The sequence below is a fragment of the Cherax quadricarinatus genome, chromosome 36 (genome assembly GCF_038502225.1).
Source record: "Cherax quadricarinatus isolate ZL_2023a chromosome 36, ASM3850222v1, whole genome shotgun sequence".
NCBI classification, from domain to species: Eukaryota; Metazoa; Arthropoda; class Malacostraca; order Decapoda; family Parastacidae; genus Cherax; species Cherax quadricarinatus.
Window position 1 is genome coordinate 6,057,198 of NC_091327.1, and position 13,987 is coordinate 6,071,184.

Here is a 13,987-nt window from a genome sequence, read left to right on the forward strand (position 1 = left end):
AGTGCCCTCGACGACTGTCATACAGTAGTGCCCTCGACCACTGTCATACAGTAGTGCCCTCGACCACTGTCATACAGTAGTGCCCTCGACCACTGTCATACAGTAGTGCCCTCGACCACTGTCATACAGTAGTGCCCTCGACGACTGTCATACAGTAGTGCCCTCGACCACTGTCATACAGTAGTGCCCTCGACCACTGTCATACAGTAGTGCCCTCGACCACTGTCATACAGTAGTGCCCTCGACACTGTCATACAGTAGTGCCCTCGACCACTGTCATACAGTAGTGCCCTCGACCACTGTCATACAGTAGTGCCCTCGACGACTGTCATACAGTAGTGCCCTCGACGACTGTCATACAGTAGTGCCCTCGACGACTGTCATACAGTAGTGCCCTCGACCACTGTCATACAGTAGTGCCCTCGACCACTGTCATACAGTAGTGCCCTCGACCACTGTCATACAGTAGTGCCCTCGACGACTGTCATACAGTAGTGCCCTCGACCACTGTCATACAGTAGTGCCCTCGACCACTGTCATACAGTAGTGCCCTCGACGACTGTCATACAGTAGTGCCCTCGACGACTGTCATACAGTAGTGCCCTCGACCACTGTCATACAGTAGTGCCCTCGACCACTGTCATACAGTAGTGCCCTCGACCACTGTCATACAGTAGTGCCCTCGACCACTGTCATACAGTAGTGCCCTCGACCACTGTCATACAGTAGTGCCCTCGACCACTGTCATACAGTAGTGCCCTCGACCACTGTCATACAGTAGTGCCCTCGACCACTGTCATACAGTAGTGCCCTCGACCACTGTCATACAGTAGTGCCCTCGACCACTGTCATACAGTAGTGCCCTCGACCACTGTCATACAGTAGTGCCCTCGACCACTGTCATACAGTAGTGCCCTCGACCACTGTCATACAGTAGTGCCCTCGACCACTGTCATACAGTAGTGCCCTCGACCACTGTCATACAGTAGTGCCCTCGACCACTGTCATACAGTAGTGCCCTCGACCACTGTCATACAGTAGTGCCCTCGACCACTGTCATACAGTAGTGCCCTCGACGACTGTCATACAGTAGTGCCCTCGACCACTGTCATACAGTAGTGCCCTCGACCACTGTCATACAGTAGTGCCCTCGACCACTGTCATACAGTAGTGCCCTCGACCACTGTCATACAGTAGTGCCCTCGACCACTGTCATACAGTAGTGCCCTCGACCACTGTCATACAGTAGTGCCCTCGACGACTGTAATACAGTAGTGCCCTCGACCACTGTCATACAGTAGTGCCCTCGACCACTGTCATACAGTAGTGCCCTCGACCACTCTCATACAGTAGTGGTCTCGACGACTGTAATACAGTAGTGCCCTCGACCACTGTCATACAGTAGTGCCCTCGACCACTGTCATACAGTAGTGCCCTCGACCACTGTCATACAGTAGTGCCCTCGACCACTGTCATACAGTAGTGTCCTCGACCACTGTCATACAGTAGTGCCCTCGACCACTGTCATACAGTAGTGCCCTCGACCACTGTCATACAGTAGTGCCCTCGACCACTGTCATACAGTAGTGCCCTCGACCACTGTCATAGAGTAGTGCCCTCGACCACAGTCATACAGTAGTGTCCTCAACCACTGTCATACAGTAGTGTCCTCGACCACTGTCATACGGTAGTGCCCTCGACCACTGTCATACAGTAGTGCCCTCGACCACTGTCATACAGTAGTGCCCTCGACCACTGTCATACAGTAGTGCCCTCGACCACTGTCATACAGTAGTGCCCTCGACCACTGTCATACAGTAGTGCCCTCGACCACTGTCATACAGTAGTGCCCTCGACCACTGTCATACAGTAGTGCCCTCGACCACTGTCATACAGTAGTGCCCTCGACCACTGTCATACAGTAGTGCCCTCGACCACTGTCATACAGTAGTGCCCTCGACCACTGTCATACAGTAGTGCCCTCGACGACTGTCATACAGTAGTGCCCTCGACGACTGTCATACAGTAGTGCCCTCGACGACTGTCATACAGTAGTGCCCTCGACGACTGTCATACAGTAGTGCCCTCGACGACTGTCATACAGTAGTGCCCTCGACCACTGTCATACAGTAGTGCCCTCGACCACTGTCATACAGTAGTGCCCTCGACCACTGTCATACAGTAGTGCCCTCGACGACTGTCATACAGTAGTGCCCTCGACCACTGTCATACAGTAGTGCCCTCGACCACTGTCATACAGTAGTGCCCTCGACCACTCTCATACAGTAGTGGTCTCGACGACTGTAATAGAGTAGTGCCCTCGACCACTGTCATACAGTAGTGCCCTCGACCACTGTCATACAGTAGTGCCCTCGACCACTGTCATACAGTAGTGCCCTCGACCACTGTCATACAGTAGTGCCCTCGACCACTGTCATACAGTAGTGCCCTCGACCACTGTCATACAGTAGTGCCCTCGACCACTGTCATACAGTAGTGCCCTCGACCACTGTCATACAGTAGTGCCCTCGACCACTGTCATACAGTAGTGCCCTCGACCACAGTCATACAGTAGTGTCCTCAACCACTGTCATACAGTAGTGTCCTCGACCACTGTCATACGGTAGTGCCCTCGACCACTGTCATACAGTAGTGCCCTCGACCACTGTCATACAGTAGTGCCCTCGACCACTGTCATACAGTAGTGCCCTCGACCACTGTCATAAAGTAGTGCCCTCGACCACTGTCATACAGTAGTGCCCTCGACCACTGTCATACAGTAGTGCCCTCGACCACTGTCATACAGTAGTGCCCTCGACCAGTCATACAGTAGTGCCCTCGACCACTGTCTTACAGTAGTGCCCTCGACCACTGTCATACAGTAGTGCCCTCGACCACTGTCATACAGTAGTGCCCTCGACGACTGTCATACAGTAGTGCCCTCGACGACTGTCATACAGTAGTGCCCTCGACGACTGTCATACAGTAGTGCCCTCGACGACTGTCATACAGTAGTGCCCTCGACGACTGTCATACAGTAGTGCCCTCGACCACTGTCATACAGTAGTGCCCTCGACCACTGTCATACAGTAGTGCCCTCGACCACTGTCATACAGTAGTGCCCTCGACGACTGTCATACAGTAGTGCCCTCGACCACTGTCATACAGTAGTGCCCTCGACCACTGTCATACAGTAGTGCCCTCGACCACTGTCATACAGTAGTGCCCTCGACCACTGTCATACAGTAGTGCCCTCGACCACTGTCATACAGTAGTGCCCTCGACCACTGTCATACAGTAGTGCCCTCGACCACTGTCATACAGTAGTACCCTCGACCACTGTCATACAGTAGTGCCCTCGACCACTGTCATACAGTAGTGCCCTCGACCACTGTCATACAGTAGTGCCCTCGACCACTGTCATACAGTAGTGCCCTCGACCACTGTCATACAGTAGTGCCCTCGACCACTGTCATACAGTAGTGCCCTCGACCACAGTCATACAGTAGTGTCCTCAACCACTGTCATACAGTAGTGTCCTCGACCACTGTCATACGGTAGTGCCCTCGACCACTGCCATACAGTAGTGCCCTCGACCACTGTCATACAGTAGTGCCCTCGACCACTGTCATACAGTAGTGCCCTCGACCACTGTCATAAAGTAGTGCCCTCGACCACTGTCATACAGTAGTGCCCTCGACCACTGTCATACAGTAGTGCCCTCGACCACTGTCATACAGTAGTGCCCTCGACCAGTCATACAGTAGTGCCCTCGACCACTGTCATACAGTAGTGCCCTCGACGACTGTCATACAGTAGTGCCCTCGACCACTGTCATACAGTAGTGCCCTCGACCACTGTCATACAGTAGTGCCCTCGACCACTGTCATACAGTAGTGCCCTCGACGACTGTCATACAGTAGTGCCCTCGACGACTGTCATACAGTAGTGCCCTCGACGACTGTCATACAGTAGTGCCCTCGACCACTGTCATACAGTAGTGCCCTCGACCACTGTCATACAGTAGTGCCCTCGACCACTGTCATACAGTAGTGCCCTCGACGACTGTCATACAGTAGTGCCCTCGACCACTGTCATACAGTAGTGCCCTCGACGACTGTCATACAGTAGTGCCCTCGACCACTGTCATACAGTAGTGCCCTCGACCACTGTCATACAGTAGTGCCCTCGACCACTGTCATACAGTAGTGCCCTCGACGACTGTCATACAGTAGTGCCCTCGACCACTGTCATACAGTAGTGCCCTCGACCACTGTCACACAGTAGTGCCCTCGACCACTGTCATACAGTAGTGCCCTCAACCACTGTCATACAGTAGTGCCCTCGACGACTGTCATACAGTAGTACCCTCGACGACTGTCATACAGTAGTGCCCTCGACCACTGTCATACAGTAGTGCCCTCGACCACTGTCATACAGTAGTGCCCTCGACCACTGTCATACAGTAGTGCCCTCGACCACTGTCATACAGTAGTGCCCTCGACCACTGTCATACAGTAGTGCCCTCGACGACTGTCATACAGTAATGCCCTCGACCACTGTCATACAGTAGTGCCCTCGACGACTGTCATACAGTAGTGCCCTCGACCACTGTCATACAGTAGTGCCCTCGACCACTGTCATACAGTAGTGCCCTCGACCACTGTCATACAGTAGTGCCCTCGACCACTGTCATACAGTAGTGCCCTCGACCACTGTCATACAGTAGTGCCCTCGACGACTGTCATACAGTAGTGCCCTCGACCACTGTCATACAGTAGTGCCCTCGACCACTGTCATACAGTAGTGCCCTCGACCACTGTCATACAGTAGTGCCCTCACTATATTATCTCTGGATTTTACAAACTGAAGGTTAGGTTAAGCAAGATTCGTCAGGTAACATATTATGATCCCGCACTGCCACTTTTGATCATCTGAAGGAGGCCTTGAACTGGCTTACTTTTAATTTTAATTTTGTAAATATAACCAGTGTTAGATTTTTTTTTTAATTTAAGCCAAACTACAAGATAAATTAAATTTCAAAATTTTCGAGAATCTATATATTAGGGAAATTAAGCGGGAACCCAGTGACTTCACGTCAGTAGTTGGATTGTTCACATTAAACCTGTAGTCTCCACTCTGTACAGCTCTCCCTTGATAGTTGACCTTGATATATGCACGGTTTATCTTGTAGTTGACCTTGATATATGCACCGTGTACCTTGTGGTTGACCTTGATATATGCACTGTTTATCTTGTGGTTGACCTTGATATATGCACCGTGTACCTTGTGGTTGACCTTGATATATGCACCGTGTACCTTGTGGTTGACCTTGATATATGCACCGTGTACCTTGTGATTGACCTTGATATATGCACTGTGTACCTTGTGGTTGACCTTGATATATGCACCGTGTACCTTGTGGTTGACCTTGATATATGCACCGTGTACCATGTGGTTGACCTTGATATATGCACTGTGTACCTTGTGGTTGACCTTGATATATGCACCGTGTACCTTGTGGTTGACCTTGATATATGCACCGTGTACCTTGTGGTTGACCTTGATATATGCACCGTGTACCTTGTGATTGACCTTGATATATGCACCGTGTACCTTGTGGTTGACTTTGATATATGCACTGTGTACCTTGTGGTTGACCTTGATATATGCACCGTGTACCTTGTGGTTGACCTTGATATATGCACTGTGTATCTTGTGGTTGACCTTGATATATGCACTGTGTACCTTGTGGTTGACCTTGATATATGCACCGTGTACCTTGTGGTTGACCTTGATATATGCACCGTGTACCTTGCGGTTGACCTTGATATATGCACCGTGTACCTTGTGGTTGACTTTGATATATGCACCGTGTACCTTGTGCTTGACCTTGATATATGCACTGTGTATCTTGTGGTTGACCTTGATATATGCAATGTGTACCTTGTGGTTGACCTTGATATATGCACCGTGTACCTTGTGGTTGACCTTGATATATGCACCGTGTACCTTGTGGTTGACCTTGATATATGCACCGTGTACCTTGTGGTTGACCTTGATATATGCACTGTGTACCTTGTGGTTGACCTTGATATATGCACCGTGTACCTTGTGGTTGACCTTGATATATGCACTGTGTATCTTGTGGTTGACCTTGATATATGCACTGTGTACCTTGTGGTTGACCTTGATATATGCACCGTGTACCTTGTGGTTGACTTTGATATATGCACTGTGTACCTTGTGGTTGACCTTGATATATGCACCGTGTACCTTGTGGCTGACCTTGATATATGCACTGTGTATCTTGTGGTTGACTTTGATATATGCACCGTGTACCTTGTGGTTGACCTTGATATATGAACCGTGTACCTTGTGGTTGACCTTGATATATGCACTGTGTACCTTGTGGCTGACCTTGATATATGCACTGTGTACCTTGTGGTTGACCTTGATATATGCACTGTGTACCTTGTGGTTGACCTTGATATATGCACCGTGTACCTTGTGGTTGACCTTGACAAATGCACTGTTTACCTTGTGGTTGACCTTGATATATGCACTGTGTACATTGTGGTTGACCTTGATATATGCACTGTGTACCTTTTGGTTGACCTTGATATATGCACCGTGTACCTTGTGGTTGACCTTGATATATGCACCGTGTACCTTGTGGTTGACCTTGATATATTCACCGAGTACCTTGTGGTTGACCTTGATATATGCACCCTGTACCTTGTGGTTGACCTTGATATATGCACCGTGTACCTTGTGGTTGACCTTGATATATGCACTGTGTACCTTGTTGTTGACCTTGATATATGCACTGTGTACCTTGTGGTTGACCTTGATATATGCTCCGTGTACCTTGTGGTTGACCTTGATATATGCACTGTGTACCTCGTGGTTGACCTTGATATATGCACCGTGTACCTTGTGGTTGACCTTGATATATGCACCGTGTACCTTGTGGTTGACCTTGATATATGCACTGTGTACCTTGTGGTTGACCTTGATATATGCACTGTTTACCTTGTGGTTGACCCTGATATATGCACCGTGTACCTTGTGGTTGACCTTGATATATGCACTGTGTACCTTGTTGTTGACCTTGATATATGCACTGTGTACCTTGTGGTTGACCTTGATATATGCACCGTGTACCTTGTGGTTGACCTTGATATATGCACCGTGTACCTTGTGGTTGACCTTGATATATGCACTGTGTACCTTGTTGACCTTGATATATGCACTGTGTACCTTGTGGTTGACCTTGATATATGCACCGTGTACCTTGTGGTTGACCTTGATATATGCACTGTGTACCTCGTGGTTGACCTTGATATATGCACAGTGTACCTTGTGGTTGACCTTGATATATGCACCGTGTACCTTGTGGTTGACCTTGATATATGCACTGTGTACCTTGTGGTTGACCTTGAGATATGCACCGTGTACCTTGTGGTTGACCTTGATATATGCACTGTGTACCTTGTGGTTGACCTTGATATATGCACTGTTTACCTTGTGGTAAGATAAGATAAGATAAGATTTCGTTCGGATTTTTAACCCCTGAGGGTTAGCCACCCAGGATAACCCAAGAAAGTCAGTGCGTCATCGAGGACTGTCTAACTTATTTCCATTGGGGTCCTTAATCTTGTCCCCCAGGATGCGACCCACACCAGTCGACTAACACCCAGGTACCTATTTGCTGCTAGGTGAACAGGACAACAGGTGTAAGGAAACGTGTCGAAATGTTTCCACCCGCCGGGAATCGAACCCGGGCCCTCCGTGTGTGAAGCGGGAGCTTTAGCCACCAGGCCACCGGGCCACCGGGCCCTGATATATGCACCGTGTACCTTGTGGTTGACCTTGATATATGCACCGTGTACCTTGTGAATGACCTTGATATATGCACTGTGTACCTTGTGGTTGACCTTGATATATGCACTGTGTACTTTGAGGTTGACTTCGATATATGCACTGTGTACCATGTGGTATCCTGTCCCAAGTTACAACAGAGATCAAGGAAAGTTCATATGGCAAATTCTCCTTGCAGTTGTGCTGTTCTCCTTGGGTTCGTCCGTTACGTCCACCAGGACAAGATCAAAGAAGAGTTCCTATTATGCGAGGATCTGCTGACAACCACAAAGGGAGAAGATGTCTTCAATATCATCAACAGTTTCTTTACCAAGAATGGATTGGATTGGAACAGCGTTCAACAGGTAGGAAACGATGTTTATATAAAGTCTAAATTAGTATAAATACAATGAATTACACGGCATATAGTCATATACAGTTTTATTTATTGTACAAGTAACTGTAGTGTAGCTAATATTTTGTACATGATTCACACAAAAAATATCGTGCCTGTCGTACTGAAATACTCAAGTACCGAAATAATTAATTAAAACCATATAATTATAACGCAAAAGATAAGTAACAATGACTAACTGACGCAGTCTATAATAATTTTTCTTTTTATTCCAGGTCTCCGTCGATGGAGCACCGTCGATGATGGGTGGTCATCGTGGATTACGGGGCCTCATACAAGCTATCAACCCAGAAATTTCTGTAGATCACTGCATCATTCATCGGTACTCTCTTGGATCGAAAAGCCTGCCTGGTAATCTGAAGTTAGTGTTTGAAGATGTGTTGAAAATCGTCAACTTCATCAAGTCCAGAGATGTGAATTCGGGCATATTCAAGGAGCTGTGCAAGGAAATGGGAGAGCAGTATCAAGTTCTGCTCTACCACACCGATGTTCGCTGGTTGTCACGAGGCAAGGTTGTACGTCGAGTCATTGAGCTCCGAAAAGCTGTTCAGGAATTCCTGGAACAAAAAGGATCTCCTTTTGCTACCAAGTTCACCGATAAGGAGTGGCTTGCTCGACTTTGTTACTTGGCTGACATATTTGCGGAGCTGAACAGTGGTAATCTGCAACTCCAGGGCCGAAACACGACTGTCATTGATGCCCATCACACTGTGACTGCATTTCTGGGGAAACTGAGACTCTGGATTCGGCGCTTGGAGAAAGGAGTGATCGCCCAGTTTCCCACCCTAGACCAGTTTGTTGAGGAGAATAGTCATGATACTGGATCACTTCTACAGACCATCAACAAAGAAATGAGCGACCATTTGAAGGGGCTTGAAACAAGCATGCATCACTACTTTCCAGAGAGTGACCAAGAAACAGCCACTCTTCAGTGGATCATTCATCCCTTCTCTGTACCTGATGATGTCATTCATGATGATGATTTCCCTGCAAAGGAGGAGTGGATCACAATGCGAGCCAATGAAGCCTTGAAAATCGAATTCCAAAACCAAAATGCAGATTCCTTTTGGATTTCACGACTACCTGACTCGCCAACTCTGTCCAAGAGAGCCTTGAAGTTGTTGGTATCATTCTCAACAACATATCTGTGCGAGAAGGGCTTCTCAACTGTGCTGGGTATGAAAACAAAAAAGAGGACTCGCTTGAATGTTGCAAACGATGCCAGGCTGGCACTTTCAACCACGAAGCCAAGAATTCCTAAACTAGCTTCAAGTATGCAACTCCATCCATCCCACTGATGTTCTTGACATCTTTGGTAATAGTCATTAGAGATGCACAATGTTCAAATACAATAAATAAAAGAAAATATCTCAAGTGTTTTAATTTAGCCCGGGACTGGTTTCAAACAGTTTCGTTGGACAATAAAGCAGACTGTAAACGGATGGGGTTGTAGGCGCCCTTATAAACACAAACATTAAAAATCAGGAACGTGACGGTAAGCTGTCCAATATACAAAAAGAGTTAGAAACAGAAATACAAATAGCTAGAGCTTCATTTAAGGTTATTAATATAATATTCAAGAGGTTGCTAGTAGAATTGCAGTAAATCAACCATTCAAATCATTATGAAGCTGTGTGTAGTCTGTGGTCAGTCAAACAAACGGGCCTCCACATGGATAAATTGTCATTTTTGTGGAAATTGGTGTCACGCCCCTTGTGCAGATATCCCAGAACTAGCTACAAGCAGTATTAAAACAGAGAAGTGTTTTTGGGTATGCCCAAATGAGGAAAATCTGTGGACTAAAATCACAAGAGTATTAAAAGAGGACAACATCAAAGCTGCTTTCATAGAAAACCTGGAAGCTTTCTACATCAGATGGGAACATAAAAAGTCTGGGCTGAATGGTACTGCCCTTGATACTGGCCATGTAGTCACAAACTGTAAGGCTGGAGGTGATGTCCTGGTAGTCAGTAAATGTGGGGCTGATAGTGCTGTCCTGGGAGACAGTAATGGTGAAGCTGGAGGTGCTGTCCTGGGAGACAGAAATGGTGAAGCTGGAGATACTGACCTGGGAGACAGTAATGGTGAAGCTGGAGATTTTGTCCAGGTAGTCGGGAATTATACGCAGGAAGGAATACATATAAATGACCTCATAGGGGACAGGAGCCATAGTAGGGAAACAAGTGTAGTCAAAGATAAGATAAAACCAATATTGCAAACTAGAAATACCGCAGGAAATAGCAAACAAGAGGACTCCAATAGCAATAGTGAGGATAAATTACCAAAAACAACTGGTGGGAGCTCCATTGTTGGTGCTAGGGAGGATAGAAGTAAGACAGGAAAACATGCACCAACAGGGAATACAGTCACAGAAACCCAAGGCAAGCGGAAACCAAGCCTGTGCACATACTATGCACTTGGTATCTGCTGGCATGGGAAATCTGGAAAAACAGATGGGACATGCAACTATGACCACCCTAGAAAATGCCATGCCCATATGACAACAGGAAAATGCAAACTCCCTTCCTGTAAGCTTTTTCACCCTGAAATGTGTACCTCTTCAGTACAGGAAAGACTGTGCTATAACTTAAATTGCCAGGCATACCATCTAAAGGGGACAAAAAGATACAAAACATCCAGGCCATGGGAAAACCTGGGTAGCCACAGCCACTCAAGAGGGAGAGGCTTTTTAGTGCCAGGAAGGAAAAAAAACTGGCAGGAAATGGCAGAAATCGTACACCAAATCCAGTCATTCCTGGAGTGGAACCACAGTCGATGGCCTCCACTCCAAACCAACAGATACAGATACTAATGCCGGAAAAAAAATCCCCCCCCCCAGTACCAACAATACCACCAGTCCGATAACATTCTTCTTTGCAAATATACAGGGTCTAAAGCCAGCAACAAACAACAAAATACCTTTCATCCGTGGACTGCTTGCAGAGGCAAAAGCAATGTTCGCGGCTTTCACTGAGACCCACATAAAGGATCACTTGGACAACGAAATATGGATCCCAGGTTACAACCTATACAGATGTGACAGAGTGAACAGGCAAAAGGGGGGGGTTGGCCTGTACATTGCAGAGTCACTTGTTTGCACAGAACTGCTTAATGCCTCAAATGACGTAGTGGAAGTTTTAGCAGTAAAGGTCGAGAACCAAAACCTAGTCATTGTGGTAGTCTACAAGCCTCCGGATGCAACATCCCAGCAATTCCAGGAACAGCTGCTAAAAATTGACCACTGTCTGGAAAATCTTCCAGCTCCTGCACCCAACATCTTGCTCCTGGGGGATTTCAACTTAAGGCACCTAAAATGGAGGAATATAGCAAATAATATTGTTGCAGTAATAACACCAGGAGGCAGCTCTGATGAAAACTCACACTCACACGAGCTTTTAAATCTGCACAAAATTCAATTTAAACCAGCAAATAATAGAGCCTACTAGACTGGAGAATACACTAGACCTCATCTTCACTAACAATGATGATCTGATAAGAAATGTCACCATATCAAAAACAATATACTCAGATCACAACATAATTGAGGTTCAGACATGTATGCGTGGAGCCCCAGACCGACAAAATGAGACTAGTCACGAGGGAGCATTCACCAAATTCAACTTCAATAACAAAAACATAAAGTGGGACCAAGTAAACCAAGTCCTAACCGATATAAGCTGGGAAGATATACTAAGCAACACAGACCCAAACTTATGCCTAGAACAGATTAACTCGGTGGCACTCGATGTATGCACAAGGCTTATTCCTCTAAGAAAAAGGAGGAGTAGATGTAAAATAGAAAGAGACAGGCGCTCCCTTTACAGGCGACGGAAAAGAATAACAGAGCGGCTAAAAGAGGTCAATATATCTGAAATGCGCAGGGAGACACTGGTCAGAGAAATAGCAAGCATCGAACTTAAGCTAAAAGAATCCTTTAGGAGTCAGGAATCGCGGGAAGAACTAAAAGCCATAAATGAAATCGAAAGAAACCCAAAGTATTTCTTCTCCTATGCCAAATCAAAATCGAGAACAACGTCCAGTATTGGGCCCCTACTTAAACAAGATGGGTCCTACACAGATGACAGCAAGGAAATGAGTGAGCTACTCAAGTCCCAATATGACTCAGTTTTTAGCAAGCCGCTAACCAGACTGAGAGTCGAAGATCAAAATGAATTTTTTATGAGAGAGCCACAAAATTTGATTAACACAAGCCTATCCGATGTTATCCTGACGCCAAATGACTTCGAACAGGCGATAAATGACATGCCCATGCACTCTGCCCCAGGGCCAGACTCATGGAACTCTGTGTTCATCAAGAACTGCAAGAAGCCCCTATCACGAGCCTTTTCCATCCTATGGAGAAGGAGCATGGACACGGGGGTCGTCCCTCAGTTACTAAAAACAACAGACATAGCCCCACTCCACAAAGGGGGCAGTAAAGCAACAGCAAAGAACTACAGACCAATAGCACTAACATCCCATATCATAAAAATTTTTGAAAGGGTCCTAAGAAGCAAGATCACCACCCATCTAGAAACCCATCAGTTACACAACCCAGGGCAACATGGGTTTAGAACAGGTCGCTCCTGTCTGTCTCAACTACTGGATCACTACGACAAGGTCCTAAATGCACTAGAAGACAAAAAGAATGCAGATGTAATATATACAGACTTTGCAAAAGCCTTCGACAAGTGTGACCATGGCGTAATAGCGCACAAAATGCGCGCTAAAGGAATAACAGGAAAAGTCGGTCGATGGATCTATAATTTCCTCACTAACAGAACACAGAGAGTAGTCGTCAACAGAGTAAAGTCCGAGGCAGCTACGGTGAAAAGCTCTGTTCCACATGCCACAGTACTAGCTCCCATCTTGTTCCTCATCCTCATATCCGACATAGACAAGGATGTCAGACACAGCACCGTGTCTTCCTTTGCAGATGACACCCGAATCTGCATGACAGTGTCTTCCATTGCAGACACTGCAAGGCTCCAGGCGGACATCAACCAAATCTTTCAGTGGGCTGCAGAAAACAATATGAAGTTCAACGATGAGAAATTTCAATTACTCAGATACGGTAAACATGAGGAAATTAAATCTTCATCAGAGTACAAAACAAATTCTGGCCACAAAATAGAGCGAAACACCAACGTCAAAGACCTGGGAGTGATTATGTCGGAGGATCTCACCTTCAAGGACCATAACATTGTATCAATCGCATCTGCTAGAAAAATGACAGGATGAATAATGAGAACCTTCAAAACTAGGGAGGCCAAGCCCATGATGACACTCTTCAGGTCACTTGTTCTATCTAGGCTGGAATATTGCTGCACTCTAACAGCACCTTCAAGGCAGGTGAAATTGCCGACCTAGAAAATGTACAGAGAACTTTCACGGCGCGCATAACGGAGATAAAACACCTCAATTACTGGGAGCGCTTGAGGTTTCTAAACCTGTATTCCCTGGAACGCAGGAGGGAGAGATACATGATTATATACACCTGGAAAATCCTAGAGGGACTAGTACCGAACTTGCACACGAAAATCACTCACTACGAAAGCAAAAGACTTGGCAGACGATGCACCATCCCCCCAATGAAAAGCAGGGGTGTCACTAGCACGTTAAGAGACCATACAATAAGTGTCAGGGGCCCGAGACTGTTCAACTGCCTCCCAGCACACATAAGGGGGATTACCAACAGACCCCTAGCAG

General features: G+C 46.8%; 2 protein-coding genes across 3 annotated transcripts in view; one reads left to right on the forward strand and one right to left on the reverse strand.

Moving 5' to 3' along the window:
* Positions 1-13,987, reverse strand: part of LOC128691310 (uncharacterized) — a 308,431-nt gene that overhangs the window by 292,783 nt on the left and 1,661 nt on the right. The gene's annotated exons all lie outside the window — the stretch shown is intronic.
* LOC138853638 (protein FAM200C-like) lies at positions 8,043-9,591 on the forward strand. The gene is made up of 2 exons (XM_070091638.1): positions 8,043-8,228; positions 8,494-9,591. Exons 1-2 carry the CDS (start codon positions 8,043-8,045, stop codon positions 9,574-9,576), a joined length of 1,269 nt encoding a protein of 422 aa, XP_069947739.1. The 3' UTR covers positions 9,577-9,591.